A 20873-nucleotide genomic window follows, 5' to 3' on the forward strand; every position below is an offset into this window, starting at 1 on the left:
GCTGGAGAAGGTCGACTGCCACCTCACTGGCATCAGCGCCACTTCGTCGCAGCTTTCGTGCGTCGATCTCAAGGTCGCGACCACCAACGGCGTTCGGCGGCGCGAGTACCGGTTCGACAGCCGGCATCGACTCGACTTCGCGACCGTGAAGGTGTGACCAGCTCTGGGAGACTTGGCTGGCCTGCCACGGAGACCGGGGACAGGCCGTTTCTGCGTCTGCTCAAGCCTCGATCTCTCAACTTGGCGACACGCATCACAACTGTGCCGCCGTTGGTCCTTGGCTACTGGCTCGCCGATGGCATTCGAATGGGCCCAGTTATCTCCAACGATTGCGAGCAAGAGATCATCCAGTACTGTGAAGAAATTTGCATAGACTACGGCCTGCAACTAAAGTACTACGGGAGACGAATATGGGCTCTGACGACCGGCTCGGCGGGCAGTCTCCCGTTCCCCGAGCTCCGGGATGCCCTCGAACGCGGGGAGTTGGAGAGGCGACTCACACGAAGGGAGGCTAGGGAGCTCATCAAGGAGGGCTGGGTCCGTCTGCGTCCTTGGCACGAAGGCTACGCGGGCAGTAGCAAAGCCGCGAACTTGAAGCCGCCGGGTTTCGAGCCCGTGAAAGGGTCAGCTGTTTCCGTGCCCGTCAAACAGCCATCCGCCTCTGATCCAGGACCATCGACGACAGCAGCAGACCGGTCTCCGCCACGCAAGCGTCACCGTGGCAACCGGGATGCTTCGGACGACGAGCATGACGGCGTTGAAGGCGCAACCTCCAGCACCAACGGCCTGCTGCAAGAACTCGGAGCCTTGCACCTGATCCACGACCGCCATGCCGACGGCGATGACACGAAGCACGTCCCTGATCTCTACATGGTCAATGACGCCGAGGTGCGCGCCGAGCCCATCGCTGGCTTTGTCGACGGAGACGGTCATTACGATTATTCGTCGAATCAGTACACCATCGTACAAGATACCCATCGGCACCTTCGGCTGATTCAACAACTCGTTTTCGTTATCCGCTCGATGGGGCACAACGTCGCCGTCACATATCGTGACGAGCACGGTCGCGCGGCGGCAGACCGGCAGCCGACCAATCCAGGGGGAGCCAGCGCCCTCGTGTCGTTCACGCCACAGGATGAGTTCCTTTGCCTGCGCAGGAAACAGGTCGGGGGCGTGCACGGGCACCTGCCCGCCGTCTCCGTATCGTCGGTACTGTATCACGGACAGCGTGCGGTGCGGTGTGGCAGGGCCGCTGCTCGTGCCCCGAGTCGTATCCTGAATGGCACAACTTCACCATCCACCACCTGCTTACTACAGATCAAAACGCAGGAGACAATGGTCAGTCACCACCACCCCCCGCCTGGGGGCGATCAAGGCTGACAGATACCGCAGCCCAAGACGCCGAAGCCCCAAAAGCGCCTGCCTATGTATGTACCGGCCCCGTCCAAGACGCCGTCTGGTGAGTGCTGCCCGTTCAAGTGGTCTGCTGACGGCACCAGGTTATCGAGAGGTTCGAGGGAGGTAGGGAGACCAATCGCGCGTTTTGCTGATATCAAGAGCCCTCCTCTTCCGAGGAGGAGGAGGAGCAGCCGGCCACGACATCGGCTGCTGCTAGCACCACGCCGGCGACGGCGACGATCCCGGCGCCGGTGTGTACCTGCCTTTGGTAAATTTGGCTGATCCATCTCAGACCACAACAACCGCGCCGAAGGCGACCCAGTCGCCGGACCGCGCCGAGAAGGAGTAAGTCTGCCTCTCACCACGGGCCAACGGTTGCTATGCAGTGCTGACACTGCCAGGAAGAAGGAGGAGTAGAGTAGCATGCTCCCCAAAGCGCCAGACGCCAGCCTCCCGGAGGACCCCGACTTCCTCCCAACGGCGGCCCGCCCCGCCAGCAACAAGTACCCGCTGGTCCCACAGGTGGCGCGCGCGAGCGCCAGCACAGACGCCAACGGACGCATCGTGAGTGTCGTGAGGACGACAAGGCTTTGTGTTTGCTGACAGTCACAGTCCCAGCCTGCTCGCTGACCACATCAGCGTGGCAACAGGTTGGCATAGTTGTTGACGCTTACTGACACAAAGCTGGTGTCTCGCGAGGATGCGTACAAGGCAGCGCAGCGGGCGATGGGTCGAAACCGACCTCATTATTATCGTGCCATTGAGGAGGCAGAGAAGATTCTTGCCAACCCGAGCTCGAGCTCGGCGGGTACGTCCGCTGCACCTGGTCGGGGCTTCACTTACATTCCCAGACCGCGCCGCGGCGCGCGGCAAAATCTACTTGGCCAATGATTTCCTCGCGAAGGAGGCCGCTCAATTCCTTGATGACTTGCGGTACAGGTAGTACGCTGTCCGTGTAGTTGCATCCGCTGTGCCATTTGACACGGCGGATGTATGTAGGTTGATGGCGGCGCGGTGGTGGCAGTTTGCATAGTGGCATGTGGCGGTGTGGCCGCGTGCGAGGCATGGGTACGCGGAAACCATATGTACAAAAGACGCCTGAATACTGCGTTATTAGACCGATACCCGCTGCAGCTTCCTCTGGAAGCGGCCTGCACTGTCCTCGACACCAGGCTCGCACAGCACCCAGGTGGTTTGGTTGCATTGTTCTGGACGTTTTAGCACTGTGCCCGGCGCCACGAGCGGTGTTTTGGCGAGTGATATGGCCAATAGAGTCACCGATGTCCTTGTGGACAGCATCGACATTCGCCTGGAGGTGTTAGCCGGTCTCTGCGATAGCTCGGGGAGAGTCAAGTCGGACACGGGCCGCGTTCGACTGTATCACCCGCACACCTGGCCCGAGGTTCCCGAGAGCTGATTCATCTACGGGCAGCGCAATGCAGCAGACACTGACAGGCGAGCTCCACTGCGTAACATGTACATACGTGAAGGTGAAAGTTCGTATAGCAATGAGTGATGCCGCCTGCTTTGAAGTTCATACTACGCCACCTTGGTGCTCCCTCGGCTACTCTTCTTGAGCTTGACATCATCGGCTGTGCGGGGTGTCGGCGGCGTCGAGTCCCGGACAACAACGAAGTCGCTCCGCAAGAGCATATGGTCGCCGTCGACGTTGAACCCATGGACCTTTCTCAAGCCCATGGGTGTGACTGCGTGCAGCCCGAGGGTGGTACGCCGGATGGTCTCGCGACCCCGGGGCGGCTTTCACCGGAGCAGACAGTCAAACTCGCCGTCGTTTGGCGAGAAGACGATGCACGAGCCAGCGCGCGCTCGAAGGTCCGGCAGTCCGTCGAGAGTTGCCCGGCCATTCGGGTCCGTGAACGAGATGTGGACCGGATATCCGAGTGAGCGGATGATGAACAGCGGGTCGTGGATGAGACCCAAGTGCCACCCCGGCGCCTGGACGAGTTCGAAGCAGTTTGTGGCGTGGCCGTAGTGACCATCGCCATCCACGAATCCACCCAGCAGGTCCTGTCGCACAGCCCGCGAGTTGTACATGTACTCGTGGGGGATTCGCTTCGAATCGTTGGCGGGGCCCGAACCGTACTTGGCGAAGTCGTAAATGAGTCCGAGCTTCCTCATGGCCATAAGTAGCCGGTTGCAGCCCTGGGAGCCGCTCGACACCGTTACCGAACCGTCGCTGTCCAGCATGATGTCGGCGATTGCATCGGCCTCCTCAGCAGTAACCCGCTGCGACACGCGGCGCAGACGACGCTTCCCGGTAGAGTTCTGCTTGTTGTTGTCGACGTCCTCGTAGAGATCGCTGCTCTCCGGGCCTTCAGCATCGGCGAGCAAGTGCTGCTGGGAAGCAGTTGAGGCCTTGGTCTTCAGGCGATGTTGCTTGCGGGGGCGGTCGCTTGAAGACCCGGCAGACTCGGTGGTGTCTGAGCCAGACCGCCCCCGCAACTTCAGGCGAGGAAGTTTGCAGCGTAGCTTGCACCTTTATACCCCTCGTCGCCGGGCGGCAGGCGAAGGAACCCGATGTCCATGCGCTCTTGGATCTCCCGCTTCTTCAGACGCCGCTCCAGTTCACCTCGTTGCTGGGCGTCCTTGGTCGCCGGCAACGGCTTGTGGGAGGCCGTGAGGGGCCCGGAGGTCAAAGCGTAGTTGACGCCGCCGCGCAGGCCGAAGATGCCGCAAACCTCGTGAAGGTAGTCAATGACTTCCTTCTCGTGGTTGTTGGCCAGGCCAGGATGGGTGCGCGGGCCATCCGCCAACCAAATGCCGATGTACTTGGCAGGGACTGGGACAGGACCCGCTTTGGGTATCTGGAGCGAGGCGTGAGGTGAGCGACCGATGGGGATGGGCGTGAAAACGAAAGCGGTACCAGATAGATGGAAGTTGGGTTAAAGGAGAAGACGAGGTGTAAGATGATGATGAGGGGGCTGGAGGCGAGGAGGGAGATGAGGAAGACGGGGAAGGCGAGGCACATTGGGAGAGCGTGTGGCAGATTCGCCATTCTTGGCCCATTTAACAACCGGCACCTGAACCTACAACAGTGGCTCAGGCGAACGAGTTGCATGAAACTGTATGGAATGTAACCCTCGGGTTAATGAATGTATGGAAAAGTGCTCATTGGTTGGGGCATAGTTGGCACTGGAACTAGAGCGGTGAGGTGAGCGCAGAACACTCCAGGTTCCGTGATGCGCAGAGGTAGCTCACGTTGATGCTGTCGCCGGCAAGGTGTTGGTGGGATGGCAGTACAGCCTGCAGGGGAGGGTGCTGGATCGTCACATCGGTGGGCTGACCCCGGCCACTTGGTTGTTGTCCAAGTTGCGGCCGTCAGAGTCGCTCTCAGACTATTCGTCATCGGACTCTTCGAGGAGGGCCTCGTAAATCGGGAGAAGGGCGGCGGCCCTCTCGAACATGGCCTCTTCGTCAGAGGAGTCATTAGAGTCGTTGTTGACCTCATGCTCCTGGTCATCACGATCCAGCGCGACATCGTCCGACCCATTCCCGAACCTGCGGCGGAATGGGACTGGGTGAACGTCGTCTTTGTCCACAGTTTCGTCGACGATGTGTGCAGCGGGTGATGGGGTGGGGTTCGGCGATGTCCACCTCCTCGTCCTCCTTGGCGGCGGGGTCGGTGTGAGGTCCCTGGCCGTGCGCTTCCCGAGGACCTTCTGGACCACAGCGGTAATGTCTTCGACCGTGATGTTGTCGTGACCGGCCCCTTCGGCTTCCTTCCCCTCGTCGGTAGCCTCCTCCCCGGCGTCATCGCCCTTGTCACAGGACGTACTCGGTGGGAAGTACTTCTCCTTGGTGTCAGGTAGAACCTGGCCCTGTGAGTCGCGCATTAGCTTGTGTAGTGCCCAAGGAAGGAAACCTGGTACCTTGAGAGTGACATCGAACTTGATGAGATGGCTGTGGATTTCCACCTGGCCCTGTGATGCACCCGTCAGCTTGACTCGCAGCCGAGAATGTGATTCCGCTGACCTTTAGAGTAAGATCGAGCTTCATGTTTGCGAGGGACTTGTGAAGCGTGTGTGTCGGAGGTCAGTCGGCACGGGCGCAGACGAGGAAACGAAAGCGGCCTCAGATGGATGAAAGGTGGGTGATAGTAAGAAGTTGAGGAAGAAGAAGATACAAAAGAGGTTGAATAGGAGGAGGAAGACGAGGAAGACGAGGAAGACAAGGAAAAGAGGAAGACGGGGAAGACGAGGAAGACGGGGAAGACGAGGAAGGCGAGGCAGATTGACAGAGAGCGCACTGACACCACCCGCCAGACACACCGACCTGCCACACTGACGCGATGCTCGTTACGTAACTCAAGTTGACTCATCTGCTGGTGGAGGTCGATCCTTGTTTTGACCAGGCCATCCACCACGCTCACTCTCGACACCCACAACAAACTCTATCGCATGGACAATGCACCTGCCGCCATGGACCCCAATCCAGGCGACGTGGTCGCAGCAGTCGACAGCGATGGCGACTATGGCTCCGAGCTAGCCTACGACTCGGACCTTGAGGAGACGCTCCGCACGGTCGAGAACGGTGGCGAGTCCCGCCAGGCGTCCCTGTCCGGCGGGATACAAGACATTGAAGATGCTATCGGCCTCTCGCCAATGGAAGAGTTCCGGAAGCGCGGGTTCCTCTCGGTTTCTGACCTCGTCGGCACCGTGTGGTGCGAGGTGCAATACGACTAGTGGGTGTGAAGCCCGCATCACAATACTGATCCTCAGCCGCCTCCGCACCCTGCCCTTCCTGCCGCCGGCGGCGCGGCCCGCGAAGATCACCACGTCAAAAGGGACCGAGATCAAGGTTGACCAGGTCAAGGTGGAGGGGAAAGAGAGAATTCTCAAACGTGGAGAGGTAAGGCTGCCATGGCACATGTAGGCTGACGGCAGAAAATCCACAAGCGGCTCGAGCGTGAGATCCACCCAGCCGAGGTGACGATTGCTTGCGAGTCGCGTGAGGATGCATGGGGGTTGAGGTGAGGCCAGGGGAGCGGGTTGTGCTGACTCCAGGCTGCTCAACATGGTCGTCTCGCTCGAGACGCTCATCTCGCTGGGCAAGTGTCGAGAGATGCCGGTTGTGGGCATTGTGAGAGGAGTACCCATCATGGGCATCATCGTGCGTCGTTGTGGAGGCCGAGCTGACATCCTAGGACGAGATGACCCGCGTGGCAGTCGACGATTCGTCTCCAAAGCGCCGTACGACGAGAGACGCGTCGCGTCAAGTGTCGTTAGACGCCTTCTTCAACATCGCGGCACCACGCGCACGCGCTCGAACTCACCGTGTTCAGGTCAGCGACTCGAAGACGCGCGCGAGTGGCACGCTCCCGCGCGAGTCGGACACACTCGCAGGCAGACTCCAGGTCATGCTATATAAGGAGCTGGTTGACTCGCTCCTCCGACCAAAGCCTCCTATCCCAGACGGGCAGGTGGGATCTGGCTTAGGGTCGCCCCTGCCAACCGACAACCCGTCTGGGTTCGAGGTTGTACTCGCTCACCTCGGCATCGACATCGACACACCATTCACAGACGTCTTCTTGCAGCAAATCCGACCCGTGATCTTCTCCAACGGGCTGCGATTCGACATTGGCACCGCTGTGAACCTCGCCGGCATGATCGCTGTATGGACGCGATATGTCGAGCTCCTTGGCCTTGGGTCCGACCCACAGCAGGGCGATGGCGTGACGGACGACACCATGGAGCTCGTCTACCGTCGTGCTGGCCCTGTCAAGTCCAAGGATGGTTCGAAGCGGAAGAAGCGGCGCACGAGAGGCCAGGAGGCACGGGACGTCGGTGCCGGCTCTGGCGAGGCCAAGGCCAGTGTCCTCACTTCGTTGGCCGAGGAGGAAGACGCAGACCTCCAGCTCGCCATTGCCCTCAGTTTGCAGGTCTCTGGCGCCCCCACGAACACGCCGTCATCGTCCACCGCCGTCGTCCAACCTGAGGTGCCAACCCTATCATCCGACTTCAATGCAGCAGAGTGCACTGCCGAACGCACGTTGCTTGACACTCATTCCACAACACAGTCGCTCCCTGCAACCCCTGTTGACGACAGAGCACCACCCGAAAACGCACTTCCGAAAGTCACCATTCCACAGACTCCCCCGCGACAAGTTAGAAGGAGCCGCTCTCCAGACTACGACCAAAGTGCTTCCGGTGGGAGCGATGCTGAACGAGAGGCGGACGAGCTAGCGTGGGCCATCGAGCTTAGTCTGGGTGCCACTCAGTCTCCGGAAGCACATACTAGCGCCGAGGTGCCAGTGCGCGCTTCCCAGCGCGACTCGCGCGCGGGCTCTCACCTCAAGCCCAGCACCGAACCGGAGGCGTCAAGCGGATCGACGTCGGGGTCGATCATCGGTCGTACTCGGTTTGGACACAACCGGCGGCTGCTCGCAACGCACCTCGACAGCGTGCTCGAGTACTGGAAGGGGACTCGCGCACCTCGCGGCGTGGCACCCAACGAGGCCAGCCGCTGCGGGTGGTGCGAGTTTGAGGACGGGTGCGAGTGGAGGTGAGTGCTATGACAGGCCTGTCACTGACGCGTCGTAGGACAGCCAAGGCGAACGAGGCATGGCAGCGGTACGTTGAACGTGCGCTGTGAAGCATCGTGCCGTCCCCTCATGCCACGAATAGCATGCAAACGCGCGCCATGGGGAACTAGGTCCACCCACCACCCACTACAGGCGCTAGGCCGTAATTAGTTTCTCCGCGGAGCAGCGGCCCTCGATTTTAGCACGATTCCGTGCCGTGTGACAATTCATAGTTGTCTCTCTCTACAATGCCTTTGTAAGCGGTCTACATGTTATACACTGGGTGTGGGGGTAAGAAAGTACACGTCGCGTCGCACGCGGTCGAGCCTGTTTCGCCGAACAGGATGCACAAAGCCGAGAAACAAGAGCGGCGTGGGGTCATTGGACAGCTGTCCAGCGACAGACGCCTCCGGTGCAGATTCTTGCGATGCCGAGCACGTCGTCGACGACACCGGGGCTCTCGCCCAGGTGCCAGACCGAGTCGGGGGGCATGTTCCAGTCGCCCGAGTAGGCCCAGATGACGGCCGGCCAGAGGAGCGTGTTGATGGCGATGAAGGCGTAGAGGAGGCAGTCGAAGACGTCTGCGCGGCGCCATGTGCGGTTGTCCCACTCGTCGCCGTCGTCGACGGCGCTGTGCTCGATGTCCCAGAAGACGCGGGCCTCGGACTCGTACCGTGGTGGGGCGATGACGATCGTGTCCTTCTTCTCGTCAAAGTGGGACGTGGGGAGGTCGAGGGGCATGGGGGCGGGTGGTGTGCGGAGCATGGCGGGGGTGGACTTGGGGAGGGGGTGGGGGTAGCTGGTGAGGAGTCGCACCGTGACGGTGGGTCACTAGGACCTAGCGGGGTGGTTGGGGTGGGGTGGGGTGCGGGGCCGCGTCGGGTGGTAGTCGGCAGCTGCTGGTGGCCGGTGTTTGCGGCGTGCGTAAAGGTGTTGACAGTCGTAGACGACGATAGGAGACCGGCGTTGGTGTTGCAGGTGACGCGGTAGGTGACGGAGTGGATATGCGAGGAGGAGGGGGCTGGGGGGGAGCGGGGGTCCTCTCACGCTGGCCGACACTATATGGGAATGGCGAGTGGGGAATGAAGGGCAGTTATCTCCCAGGCCTGCCGAGAGGACGAGGACGCTGCGGACCTGGTCGTGATGATGGAGTGTTGGGCTGCCGAGACGGTCGGTCGTTCGTTCCTTCCGCAGAACTAGGAGCGGTATATGTTGGTTGCGCACAAGTGGGTTGGGATGCCAGCATGCAAAGCTAGATGCCAGCATGCCATGGTGTCTGGCAGCCGACTATTCCTGGCGGTGCAGTGCAGTGTGGATATGCCACTGTGGCCTGTGTTGGGCAAGTGAGCGAGTTGGGCAGGCACCATGCCGGCAGAGCCAGGGACGTCTAGAGAGCCGGCTGGGCTGGCGTCGGGCCTGGTCTCTGGCCTGCTTGCTCGCCGGGCTGTCGAGGCGGCTGGTGGAATGGGCTGGCTCAGTGGTGTGCGGGGAAGGGCAAGCGCGCGCCGAACCCGAGTAAATTAGCTGCAACCTTGTCAGGGAGGGGTGAGCGACAGAGTGAGAGCATGAGAGCCGAGGGCATGCACCAAGCAAAGTCAAGTGCCTATGCCACTTTGGGATGAAACAGCAAGGGCTGGCGACGGCGGCTCCTGGGCGCCTGGGCTCGTGTTCCCGGGCTCCTCCCAAGCGCCATCCGCAACCATCCGCAAGCATCACGCTGCACGCCCATCCGCAGTACCCGTTGTGGATGGGCCTGTGGGGCGTGCTGCGGCTGCATCCGCAGCTGCAGCTGGCCATGTACACATGCCGGAATGCGGGAGGGTAATGACAGCTGCATTCGCCGTGGCAGTCACCGCTGCGCTGGTAGTCGCCGCGTCGCTGTCGGCGTCGCTGATGTTGTTTGGCCATGCCTGGGGGCATGGTGAGACAGCGCGGAGGCCTGCAGGAACTGGGTGCACGACGACGGACGGGGATGACGACGACGCAGACGACGACGACGACGGCGGAAACCATGCATACCTCCGTCAGCCGCGCAACGCAACGGTATGTATGCATGCATGGGCGGATGTGCCAGCCAGCGCTTGCTTGTAGCGGCGCGGGCGGGCGCGGCGTGGCGCCCGGCGTCCTGACGCCTAGCTCGCCTCGGTTCCCGCGCCGCCTCCGAGCTGGGCTGGCGGCGGCGTCTACCTCGACTTCTAGACGCGGCGGCTAACAGCCAGCTGGCGATCAGGCTCGGGCGTTCCGTCAGGCGGGAGGGTGGTGGTCGGAGCAAGCAAGCTCTGCATGCCGCGATGGGCGACAGCCATCGGGCTCCAAGGCCCAGACGCGCACGCTGAGCGACGAGTGGCCTCGCGCTGTGCGCTGCACCCACACCCACACCCGCACCCACCGAACGTTCTCCCGCCCACGACATGTTGTGCTCGGTGCCTCGATGCCAGAAAACATTGAGAGCGGCGGCAAAGGCACCGAAGCGCTGACGACGCCGGAAACAGAGTTTGAATGCTGCGGCTCAGCCGTCGCCGTCGTTTCGTCGTTTCAGATAGCCCACGTCGGCATCGACTTGAGCAAACCGCTCCCCGCTCCGTCCGGAGTATGATGCAGGCCTTGATTGGCTTGGACATGTGCTTGGAGCGGGACAGGGGCCGGCGGGGCGCGGTGTACGGTGCGAGCCGTGGCGGCGTTTGGGGGGGCCGCGACAACGCCGTCCGTCCTCCGTCGTCTGAGCGGCCCCTCCGCCGCACCGAGCCCAGCTGAAACGCGGCCGTCGCCAGCTCGACCAGAGGCGGGCGCCAAGCATCTGCATCTGCGTCTGCGTCACCGCCGCCTGCTTGCTCAATTGTCCCCCAGCACTCAAGTGCCTGGCAACAACACAGCAGAGGCCCGCCCACATGCCGTCACAGACTCGTCACATGGCAACGGCCGCGAGCGTCGCTGGGAGCCGTTGTTCCATTCCCAGCGACCGGGTGTCGGGGGGCAGCGGTGCTCGCTTGGTCGACAGGCAAGTCGGTCGGGATCGCCAGTCGGGGAGGGCACGTGCCGGCATTGCTTCATTACTTCTGCAGGAGCTCGTCGTCGATATCTGCATATCACACACACGGGAGGGGCACGGCAGGGCGTGTGCGTGTGCGTGTAGCGAGGTGTGTGCGAGTGGCGCTGTGGTGAGCTGGCTGCGAGTGGCGCTGTTGGTGGTGAGCTGCAGCCTGGGCCATGGGTCCGACGGCGCCTCTGCGATTTCTGTAATGTCAAGCCGAGGTGCGTGCTCCAGAGCGCAGTCAGCGTCCCCGCCCTGGCCTTCCCAGCGCCGCTGCAGCGCCGCCCCGTCTCCCCTCGCTGCCCAACAATGCATATGGTAGTGTCGCCCACGGCGCGCTGGCTGCAGCGTCGCGCGCTACGCCCGCCGCTCCTGCTTCTGCGCCTTCTTCTGCTTGTCGGCCTTTGCCTTTGCCTGGTCGGCGCTGCGCGTCAGCCCATCCCCGGCCCCACACGCACCGCTGCTTCTCCAACGCGAGCCGGTCGCGCTCCTTCTTGTCCTGCGCGCCCTTCTTCGCCGCCTCGCGCTGCAGCTGGTTGGCAATGTTGACCTTGTCCTTGTTGAGGTTCTCCCACTGGAGCGGGTCGGTGACTGGTGTGAGCTTGAACCGACGGGCGCACCCACTCTCCTGCTTGCGGTGCTTCTTCTTCCTCCCGTCGAGGCGCAGCGCCTCCTCGACGAGCCGGCGCCGCTCCTCGGCCTTCTTCTTCTCCTCCGACTCCTGGGCCGCCGAGCCGCGCGGCGGCGCGCCCCCACGCGAGAGCGGGTCGTCCTCCGGCCCGCCCTCGACGTACCCGTACTGCCTGAGCAGGGCCGCCTTGCGCGCCGCCTTGAGCTCTTCCTCGGTCAGCGAGGCGAGCACTGCCGCCGTGTCTGGCGGCGGGGTGGGCGTGCGCTCGCGCGCAGCCTCGGCGGCCGCTTCGTCCTCGGCTTTGAGGCGCTCAAACTCGTCGACAATGTGGTCGAGCGCCTCGTCCACACCCGTGGCTGGGAGCTCGCCCTGGGGCGTCAGATAACGATCGGATGCTGCCACCACGCCCGCCCACTCACGCCCTCGACAACCCCCTCGAGCATGCCACGCACACCCTCGACCTTCTCCTCGCGCTCCATCCCGTCCTCCTCGACGAACCGTGCCATCATCTCCACCTTGCGTGTCAGCACAGCCCCGCCCAAACCACTTACATCGTCAGAAGGCACAACCAGGCTCAGGCCCTCGAGCTGCGCCGTGATAAACCGCTCCAGGGCCTGCGCCGAGCTCTCTGCGTCGCCCGACATGCTGCTGATCGTGTCTGTGGTGCAATAGTTGTCTTTGTCTTTTGGGACAAGTGGAGGCCGACAAGCCGACTCGGAGTAATGTGTGAAGCCCTGTGCAAGTCTCCCACGGTGGTGCCTCCAACTTGCTTGGCACATCGACCAACCCCGCACAGTCAAGAATGCATACAGGTGACATGGTGTAGTGTTGTGCTTGTCTATGTTCATATGGCGTACGTGTTGGGATAGGCCTATGCCTCCTTGGGCGGGGTAGGGGCAGGGGTGATAATGCTAGGGTGATCCGGGTCGCTCTCGAGGAGGTCTCTCCCGCTAACAACAGCGTTGACTTCGGCCGCGATAATCGCTTCGAGGTCGGGGCGGGGCGGCTGGCGCGCCAGCCGTCTAAGCCGGGCAAGCTCGGCCGCAAGGGTACTGCCGGTTAGCCGTGCTCTTGACGCGTCGCGACACTCACCGAGCAATGTACCGCGCACTTTCTGCTTCCTTTACACTTTTCGACAACTCTCCTCGCAGACTCTTGACTTCAATCTCAAAGGTCTGCGTCGCCTGGAGGTGCTTGGCATTGACCTCTTCGACAAGGGTGACCAGATTCTTGTGCTCCTCGCTGGCGTGTCAGCATAGTGTCGGGTGGGACACTTACGCTTGCTTCTCTACCAGGTCCAGCACCGCCTGGCTCTTCCCAGCAACACTCTCACGCTCAGCGCGTTGGTCTGCTCGCAGCTGAGACAGCTCGTCGCGGTACCCCGTGACCTGTCTGCCCCACTCCTTGCGGAGAGATCTGACCGAGTCTCTGAGCGAGTCGCTCTCCGATTCGGCCTTGTCCCGGGATGCCACGGCGTCCACGACCTCGGCGGCGGCGTCTGCGACAGCCTTTTTCGTCCTCGTCTCGAGGTCTTTGCGTTCGCTGGTGTGCTGCGCGACGGCGGCCTCGGCAGTACGAGCGCGACTGAGCACATCTGGCGGGTCAGAGGGATCCACGGGATGCAGACCCACCTGCGATCATGCGCTCCTTGCGACTGATGACATTGTTGAGCGACTCGGCTTCGCCTCGCATGCGGTCTCGCGTTTCGCGCAGATCCTCACTCCGCCGTGTGAGCTAAACAACCGTCAGCTACGCGGCTCGTCTCAACGTCGATGCCACCACCCACCGTGCCAATCTCTCTCCTGCAGTTGCGGACCTCCACTTTGGCCCGCTCCAGCTGCGCCTTGGTCGATTCTAGCTCCGTTTGAAGCGCGTCAATCATGCGCGAGCTCTTGCCAGCGGAGCCAGGCGCGGGACGAGATGCGGAGCCGGGCGTATGCGGACTGAGGCCAATAAAGGCTGGGCCCTTGCCTGTCAACGGACTCGAGCTCGGGGTGTGTAAAGTCTCTCCAGGATCGGCCTCGGAGGGTGCTGGGCTGGGTCCTACGCGTGGCGCACTTGGGTAGAGAGACGCGGCGTGTGTTACCGCCGCACGAGGGATGCCTGGTGGGTGAGCTCAGCGTCAACTCCGTCACCTACGGCTCAGGCCCAGTCTTTCGTCGGCAGAACGCTGCGCGCCATCCTGTGCTGGCGTCCCGGCGCGTCGGGTGAGGCCTGCGGAGGACTGAGGCAGTACCGTCTTCTCACGCCGCTTGCTCAGTGACGACTTGGTGGGAGCACGGACTGGGCGTTAGCCGGCAGCGCGGTCGCAGGCACTCACCCCGGTCAACGTCTGTCACGTAGACGCCCTCACTGTCCTCCACCTCGGCATCATACTCGCCGTTTGGTGTCGACGACCCGTCGAGCGACAGGTGCGTTGTCACGGGCGACCCGAGAGTATCTGTGCCCGAGACGGAGGCAGCTAGCCTTGTATGCGCGCTTCGGACAGATGCTGGCCGGTAGTAGCCTGTGAATGTTAGACGGTGATGCTGCGCACGCGTACCCACTTTCGTCGCCACTGGTTCCACTGAGGGCGCTGGTTCGTCTCCTATGGCTACGCGACGTCGATGGCGAAGTCGAGGGCAGTGGTCCGAGTGGTGAGCTCATTGATGCCCTCTTGACGGCGATGGGAATGAAAGACTGCTGAGGTGACTCCATTCTGCCCTGAACGAAGGGGTCACCGCTGCGTCGCGTTCGGCCCTCGTCGTGGGTGTCGGACGTGGGGTAAAAGTAGATACGAGTGACACGAGGTTTGTAGGATACTGATGCGAGATGGACGATGTGGCCTGAAACTGGGCGCGTGTGTCGTCGCGCTGCGTCCCGCCGCGCCCAGCCAAGCAGCCAGCCAGCGGTCATCGCGCGCACTGGCGAGGTGGAGGTGGTGTGGATCACGTGACTACCCAACAACACGATCGACAAAAGTTGGACGCGGGTGGCCAAGGTTGAACATTGACGACACCACTTCTGCAACCACCACAACACACCATGTCATTCAGAGGAGGAAGAGGACGAGGACGGGGCGGTGGATCTAGGTATGGAGGTCCCCGACTCCCCTCAACTCTTATCGACGAGGTCAACGCTACATATGGTGGGTCGCTGGGAGCGGATCGAGCTGACGGAAGGCACATCTCATCGCCAGACTGGCGTGCGCGCGAGGAAGGAAGCGAGGAAAGATGCCCGACGAGGGGGGCCAAGGCAGCAACAGTCTCGCCCTCAGCCGCAGTCGAGCCGACACCAGGCCGAGTCTGACGACGACGACGAGCCTGCCCCACCACCATCCGCCAAGGCAAAGGGCAAGCGACGGATCTCACCCGACGCCGAGCCCGAGCCCGAGCCAACACGCAAGAAGGCCAAGTCCAAGTCGGCTTTCCAGGATGAGGACGAGGAGGACGCCCCCGAGCCAAGTCGCAAGGACAAGGGGAAGAAGAAGAAGGAGATTGTGCTGCCCGACGAAGACAGGGGGGATGCCGAGGACGGGGAGATTGCCTGGCTAGAGTACATGCTCGCGAACGAAAAGAAGGGGGAGGATGACCTTAGTGATGGTCTTGATGGTGAGTGAGGGGAACGGCAATGGCTGACGTGTAGACCTCTTGGGCTTTGCGGATAAACTTGGCCCCGGTGGCAGGGGACTGGCTCGGGGCGATGTCAGCGACGACGACGACAGCGACCTCGACGGTAGCCTCGGCGGCGGCCTCGAGTTTGATATCGGCAGCGACGACGACATCGATCTTGACGAGGACGGTAGCGACGACGGTGCGGATCTTGATGAGGACGGCAGCGAAGAGGAGGGCGATGAGGGGGAGGACGACGAGGACGACGAGGACGACGAGGACGACGAGGGCGACGAGGACGACGATGGCGACGAGGATGGTAATAGCGACGAAGACGGTAATAGCGACGAAGACGACGGCCAAAGCGAGGAGCAGGATACCGAGGCTGCGGCAGTCGCCGACGCCCCAGCACCTGAGCCACTCCCCGAGGCCCCAGCCGGACGCTACATCCCTCCGCACCTGCGCGCTGCCGCTCTGGCGGAGAAGTCGGCCGGCGACAGCGCCAAGGCACTGGAACGCATCAAGCTGGAGCGCAAGGCCCAAGGTCTTCTCAACAAGTGAGCCGCGTTTGGCTGGCGACGCTAACGTTCAGGTTGAGCGAAGCCAACATCGAGTCGATCCTCGCGGAGATCGAGAAGCTCTTCTCAGACTACAGCAGGAACGGTGGGTTCGGCGCCTGCGGAACACGCTGACAGCCCAGAGGTCACGTCCACCATCACCACGCTTGTGATCCAGATGATCGGCGCCAAGGCCAACCTGCTCGACTCGTTTGTCGTGCTCTACGCGACGCTTGTTGGTGCGCTGCACCGCGTCGTGGGCATCGAATTCGGTGCGCACTTTGTGCAGACGCTGGTCAAAAAGTTCCACGCTTTGGCGGAGAGCAACGCTGCGGCGACTAGCACCGCCGCGGAGCAGGACGACGCCGAGACCGACGCCGCCAAGGAGGCGTTCAACCTCCTCACGCTCATCGCTGAGCTATACAACTCGGGCGTCATTGGCGCCGGCCTCATTTACGACCTCATCCGTGGCTACATTGACGACGTTATGGCCGAGCGCAGCGTCGAGGGACTGCTCAAGATTCTCAAGTGTGGGTGGGGTGTTGGGGTTTGGCTAACATCCAGGCTGCGGCTCGCAACTCCGATCTGACGACCCGGCGAGTTTGAAGGACATCGTCGGGCTGGTTCAGGAGCGCACGCGCGGAAAGGAGAAGGACATGTCGACCCGTGCCAAGTTCCTCGTCGAGACCATGGTCAACGTGCGAAACGGCAAGACCAAGGGGCTTGGTGCGGAGCGGGACGACGTCGCGAGGATGCGCAAGTTCCTTTCCGGCCTGGGCAAGAAGCGGCGGCTGCTTGCTCCCGAGCCGCTGCGGGTCGGCCTGCAGGACCTGCTCAATGCCGATGCCCGCGGCCGATGGTGGATTGTCGGTGCCGGCTGGTCGGGCAACCCACTCGTCGAGAAGGCGGCCGAGCTTGCTGCTGCTGGCAAGCCCAAGGAGAAGAAGAAGGCCCAGGAGAGGGAGGACGAGGAGGTGCTGCTGGAGCTCGCGCGCAAGCAGGGCATGAACACTGACGTGCGGCGGTCAGTGTTTGTCGTCCTGCTGACGAGCGAGGACTATGTGCACGCGTGCGACCGGCTCAACGCGTTCCGCCTCACCGAAGTTCAGCAGCGCGAGTTTGTGCGCGTGACGCTGCACTGCTGTGGCATGGTGCGTGGGGTCGTGGGGCTAGACTGACAAGAACAGGAGAAGGCGTACAACCCGTACTACACGCTGGTCCTCAACAACCTCTGCGCCAACAGCTACGACCACCGGTTTACGCTGCAGTACGCGCTGTGGGACCTGCTGCGCGAGCTGCACGACGGCGGCGTGACGGACCACCGGGCGGCCAACGTCGCCAAGACGCTCGCGTTCCTCGTCGGCCGAGGCAGCGTCGACCTGACCATCCTCAAGGCGGTCGACTTTACCGACCTGTCCAAGGGCACGCGGAGGTTCCTGAACACGCTGCTGCGGGGTGTGCTGGTCGCGACGCAGACGCCGTCGCCGCTGCTCACGCTGCCCAAGGCGTTCAACCCGAAGAACACGGACATCGAGGCGATCGAGGAGGTGTTTGACCGCACGCTCAGCAACCCCGAGCTGGCCGGCGGCCTGGCGTGGGTGATGCAGAGCGTGCAGAAGACGCCCGGCGCGGGGACGGGCGAGCGCGAGGCCGAAGTCATCAAGCTGGGCTCGGCCGCAGCCATCGGCGTGCTCGCCCGCGCCATCTAATACTCTGTAATGCCTCATGCATGGGTATTGGTGCTAGTACAATGTGACAGGGGCTCGCCGTGAAATGAGTCTAAACAAGAAGGACCGAGTTGATGCAGCCGTCGTTTTCTGGGTTGTTTGTGATCTGGGCGTATTCTGGGGGTCAGCGGGGTTGGTGCAGCGCACTCACTCGACCAGACGACCTTGCCGCCGGTAGTCACCATACCGAGCTCGGAGACGTTGACCTCGACAATGGTACCCTTTGTGAGGACGCCGAGCGAAGTGTATAGTGGCGACTGGGGGTTCTTCTTGACGCCGAGGATGGGGAGCTGGAACGTGGTCTTGAGCTCGGCTGGGGAGGTTAGCGGGGCCGGATCAGCACACTCACGATGCGTCACGTTCGCCTTGGTCATACGCAGCGCCATGGGACGGACGAAGCGCTCGAGCTTTACAGGCTTGCGGGTGAAGCCCTCGCCGACGAACGTCGCCTTGTTGACCATGCGCTTCCAGCTCTTGTTCTTGTGCTTGCCCGTCTTGAGCACCTTGAACATCTCCTCCTCTGCGATTCCGCGGACCTTGGGCAGGGGCACAGAGTACTTTGCCGCCTTGTCCTTCCTCCTGTCCTTGATGGCGGTGGACAGCGCCTTGGCATCCTTCTGGCCCTCGCGGTCGAGCAGGTACGCCGGGAGCGCGCCCTCCTTGACGGCGCCGTCGTCCTTCTGCTTGACGTTGCGCTCGTCGTGCGCCTTGAGCTTCTTCTTCATCTGGATCTTCTCGGCGTGACGCTTGGCGTGGTGCATCTTGGCCTTGTGGCCCACCATCTTCTGCGTCACCTGCGACTGCTTGTGCACCTCACGCGCCTCGCGCTTGCGCCTGCCGTCAGCTGGGTGCGTGTTGGGCTGACCCACTTCTTCTCCTCATAGTCCATACGGCGACCGTGACGCCTACGGTGCTCGTCCATGTAGTCGTTCTGCGACGTTAGTGGGGGTCGCGCGAGGCGGCATAGCACGGACCTGAGGCTGCGGGGGTGTTAGCGGGCTGCGGGCTTCCATCGCGTCTACTCACCATGCTGGGCGGTCTGTCTCGGGGTCGGCGTGTCTATAGGGGTATCCTCTGGATGGATGCTGCTCGCTGCCGTCGATGGTGGCAATGATGGGGGGAGGAGAGGAGTCGCCTGTGGCCAAAAGCAGCAGCGGCAAGCGGCGGGCAGGCGGCGACAACCACTACTCGCTGCAATCTCAAAATTTCTGATCCCGGCGACCCGCGAGATTTCATGTAGCAGCAGCTACAACCACACGACTGCATCGACCATCGACCACAACAACAACACGCAGCAAGCATCATGGGTCTCGCAGAGCGCAAGGTCAAGCGTGAGTAGCGTGCATACCGCGGCGCTGACGCCAGAACGCATCGGGTACGACCCGCGCAACCTCACATGGTCCAACGACAAGGACCGCTTCTCGTTCAAGCACATGACGGCGCTGGGCTGGGACGACTCGAAGGGCATCGGCAAGGACCAGCAGGGCAACCGCAACCACATTGCCGTCGCGCAGAAGCTCGACAACTCGGGCATTGGCATGGGCCGCGCGCGCAAGGAGGGCGAGGACTTGAGCGCTGGTGCGGGGCAGGCTGGCGCCGGCCTCGCTGATGTGCTCGCGCGCCTCGCGGCGGCCAAGTCGGCCAGCGCGAGCGCCAACCCCTCGCCTGCGCCGTCGCACGAGGCCAGCCCGGCTCCGGAGAGCAGCCCCGGGCCGTCGGCCGTGAGGAACAAGATTGCGTGAGTGGGCTAGCCATTGTTGACAAGCCTAGCCACTGACGCCCCAGCTCGCGCCAGAAGCACCTGCGCTCCAAGCGCATGGCGACGTCCAACGCCACCGCGCTCGCCGAGATCCTCGGCGTGCCGGCGTCCTCGCTGCCCGCGTCGCCCGCGGCGTCTACCCCGGCCTCGGCGCCCGAGTCGCCCGCCGAGTCTGGCGCCTCGACGCCAACAGAGGACTCGGACGCGCGCACCTCGTACGAGACGATTTCGACGTCGACCGTCTCCGTGTCCGACTATTTCCGGCAAAAGCTGCGCGAGAAGGCGCTGGCACGGCAGGCGGCGAGCGGCAGCGCGACGCCCCTGCCCTCCATGCCCGAGGGCAGCCTGGCCGTCGTCAAGGACGAGGTCAAGGTGGCCGTCGGCGGCGTCGCGTGGGAGGGGTCCAAGATGGCCTTTGCCGAGGTGACCGAGGAGGTCGTGCTGGGTGACCTCGGCGCGGATGCGCCGGCCATCCCGAGCGAGAAGAAGGAGAAGAAGAGCAAGGGCAAGGGAAAGAGCAAAAGCGAGGGGGCGTCGCCAAGTACGCCAGACGAGGCGAGCGACGACGCCGCCGCGGCGCCCAGCGACAAGGAGGAGAAGCGCCGGCGCAAGGAGGAGAAGCGTGCGCGCAAGGAGGAGAAGGCGGCGAAGAAGGCCGCCAAGGCGGAGAAGCGCGCGTCGGGGAGCGACGACGCGGCCGCTGGGGACAAGAAGAAGCGCAAGCGCGACGAGGGCGAGGACGGCGAGCGCAAGCGCAAGTCGAGGTCATAGGAGGGTGTTGTTACTGCATTGGGTGTTGGGTTTGTTGGGATCATGTCATGCATTGTCATAGTTTAGAGGGGAGCAGCGTGCAGCGCTGCGGAGGCTGGTACGGGGTCAGGTCAGCGTCCAGCGCGACCAGCGTCCAGCGCGTCCAGCGCCCAGCTTGTGCCGTGTTATCTCCTCGTGCGCGCCGTGTGGCCGTCGCGTGGTCGTGTGCAGCGCGCCGCAGAGCGCGCAGAGCGACAGCCTCGATAGCTCGATAGCCTATGACGTACGCTGAGACGGCTGGCGGTTGCAGCGCTGCACGCAGAGCAGATGCATCGAGGGGGGGGGGGGGCGCCGAGTGGACCCCCGACCTCCGATATCGCGGCCTCGACAAAATTTCACCACCTCCACCTCTCCACTCGCCCCACCGGCAATGTCGGCGGTGCGAGCTGGGGCGAGAGCGGCGCCGGTGGTGTCCGGTGCAGGGCCGGCGCGGGCGGCCCAAGTCGCACGTGTGACGGATCGAGGAGGTGTCCACTCGCACGCATGGGGCAGGCAGGTGCTATCCGCGCGCTCGTGGTTGGCTGGGGCTTGCTCAGGGGCTCAGCCACCCAGCCACCAGCCACCGAGGCCGGTGCGGTCGCCTCGGGATATCCGGGCGGCGCGGAGCCTGCGGGCGTGTGCTGGCGCATGCGTGCATGCGTGCTGTTGGTGCGTGGTGCGCGATGTGTGGTGCACGGTGCGCGGTGCGCGGTGCGCCTGCGTGCTGCTCGTCGCGTGCCGTCGTCGTGTGAGTGGAGCTGCAGCCGTGCCGCGGTGACGTCGCGCACCGTGTGCCAAGAAGCAAGAGTGCGTCACAGGGCAGGCGGCAGGCATGCTTCGCGGCGGAGAT

General features: G+C 63.0%; 10 protein-coding genes across 10 annotated transcripts; 4 read left to right on the forward strand and 6 right to left on the reverse strand.

Annotated features, from left to right (window-relative positions):
- Positions 1-306: 306 nt before the first annotated feature.
- Positions 307-2028, forward strand: Q8F55_005672 (uncharacterized protein; the record flags this gene model as incomplete). The annotated part of the gene is made up of 6 exons (XM_069354160.1): positions 307-888; positions 1393-1459; positions 1558-1649; positions 1691-1743; positions 1848-1962; positions 2011-2028. The coding sequence occupies 6 exons, from the start codon at positions 307-309 to the stop codon at positions 2026-2028; spliced, it is 927 nt and encodes a 308-aa protein (XP_069208802.1).
- Positions 2029-3159: 1131 nt separating this feature from the next.
- PRP8_3 (pre-mRNA-splicing factor 8) lies at positions 3160-4477 on the reverse strand (the record flags this gene model as incomplete). Its single annotated transcript, XM_069354161.1, has 3 exons — positions 3160-3839; positions 3896-4198; positions 4450-4477. The coding sequence occupies 3 exons, from the start codon at positions 4475-4477 to the stop codon at positions 3160-3162; spliced, it is 1011 nt and encodes a 336-aa protein (XP_069208803.1).
- A 277-nt stretch (positions 4478-4754) lies between these two features.
- On the reverse strand, positions 4755-5415 carry Q8F55_005674 (uncharacterized protein; the record flags this gene model as incomplete). The annotated part of the gene is made up of 2 exons (XM_069354162.1): positions 4755-5339; positions 5392-5415. The coding sequence occupies 2 exons, from the start codon at positions 5413-5415 to the stop codon at positions 4755-4757; spliced, it is 609 nt and encodes a 202-aa protein (XP_069208804.1).
- A 422-nt stretch (positions 5416-5837) lies between these two features.
- Positions 5838-8010, forward strand: Q8F55_005675 (uncharacterized protein; the record flags this gene model as incomplete). Its single annotated transcript, XM_069354163.1, has 6 exons — positions 5838-6100; positions 6138-6267; positions 6303-6388; positions 6423-6528; positions 6563-7920; positions 7959-8010. The coding sequence occupies 6 exons, from the start codon at positions 5838-5840 to the stop codon at positions 8008-8010; spliced, it is 1995 nt and encodes a 664-aa protein (XP_069208805.1).
- Positions 8011-8317: 307 nt separating this feature from the next.
- Positions 8318-8704, reverse strand: Q8F55_005676 (uncharacterized protein; the record flags this gene model as incomplete). The annotated part of the gene is made up of 1 exon (XM_069354164.1): positions 8318-8704. One exon carries the CDS (start codon positions 8702-8704, stop codon positions 8318-8320), a length of 387 nt encoding a protein of 128 aa, XP_069208806.1.
- A 2507-nt stretch (positions 8705-11211) lies between these two features.
- Q8F55_005677 (uncharacterized protein) lies at positions 11212-12245 on the reverse strand (the record flags this gene model as incomplete). Its single annotated transcript, XM_069354165.1, has 3 exons — positions 11212-11970; positions 12021-12116; positions 12153-12245. 3 exons carry the CDS (start codon positions 12243-12245, stop codon positions 11212-11214), a joined length of 948 nt encoding a protein of 315 aa, XP_069208807.1.
- A 227-nt stretch (positions 12246-12472) lies between these two features.
- Positions 12473-14247, reverse strand: Q8F55_005678 (uncharacterized protein; the record flags this gene model as incomplete). Its single annotated transcript, XM_069354166.1, has 8 exons — positions 12473-12653; positions 12694-12843; positions 12880-13195; positions 13233-13335; positions 13388-13704; positions 13741-13884; positions 13922-14107; positions 14148-14247. 8 exons carry the CDS (start codon positions 14245-14247, stop codon positions 12473-12475), a joined length of 1497 nt encoding a protein of 498 aa, XP_069208808.1.
- Positions 14248-14725: 478 nt separating this feature from the next.
- On the forward strand, positions 14726-17457 carry SGD1 (suppressor of glycerol defect; the record flags this gene model as incomplete). Its single annotated transcript, XM_069354167.1, has 7 exons — positions 14726-14728; positions 14858-15191; positions 15226-15748; positions 15784-15854; positions 15892-16278; positions 16313-16899; positions 16936-17457. 7 exons carry the CDS (start codon positions 14726-14728, stop codon positions 17455-17457), a joined length of 2427 nt encoding a protein of 808 aa, XP_069208809.1.
- A 70-nt stretch (positions 17458-17527) lies between these two features.
- NSA2 (Ribosome biogenesis protein) lies at positions 17528-18504 on the reverse strand (the record flags this gene model as incomplete). Its single annotated transcript, XM_069354168.1, has 5 exons — positions 17528-17592; positions 17627-17788; positions 17825-18309; positions 18345-18406; positions 18502-18504. 5 exons carry the CDS (start codon positions 18502-18504, stop codon positions 17528-17530), a joined length of 777 nt encoding a protein of 258 aa, XP_069208810.1.
- Positions 18505-18778: 274 nt separating this feature from the next.
- Positions 18779-20005, forward strand: Q8F55_005681 (uncharacterized protein; the record flags this gene model as incomplete). Its single annotated transcript, XM_069354169.1, has 3 exons — positions 18779-18806; positions 18841-19213; positions 19261-20005. The coding sequence occupies 3 exons, from the start codon at positions 18779-18781 to the stop codon at positions 20003-20005; spliced, it is 1146 nt and encodes a 381-aa protein (XP_069208811.1).
- Between the last annotated feature and the right edge of the window lie 868 nt (positions 20006-20873).

Source organism: Vanrija albida (genome assembly GCF_041260175.1).
Source record: "Vanrija albida strain AlHP1 chromosome Unknown contig_4, whole genome shotgun sequence".
In the NCBI taxonomy this organism is placed as follows: domain Eukaryota; kingdom Fungi; phylum Basidiomycota; class Tremellomycetes; order Trichosporonales; family Trichosporonaceae; genus Vanrija; species Vanrija albida.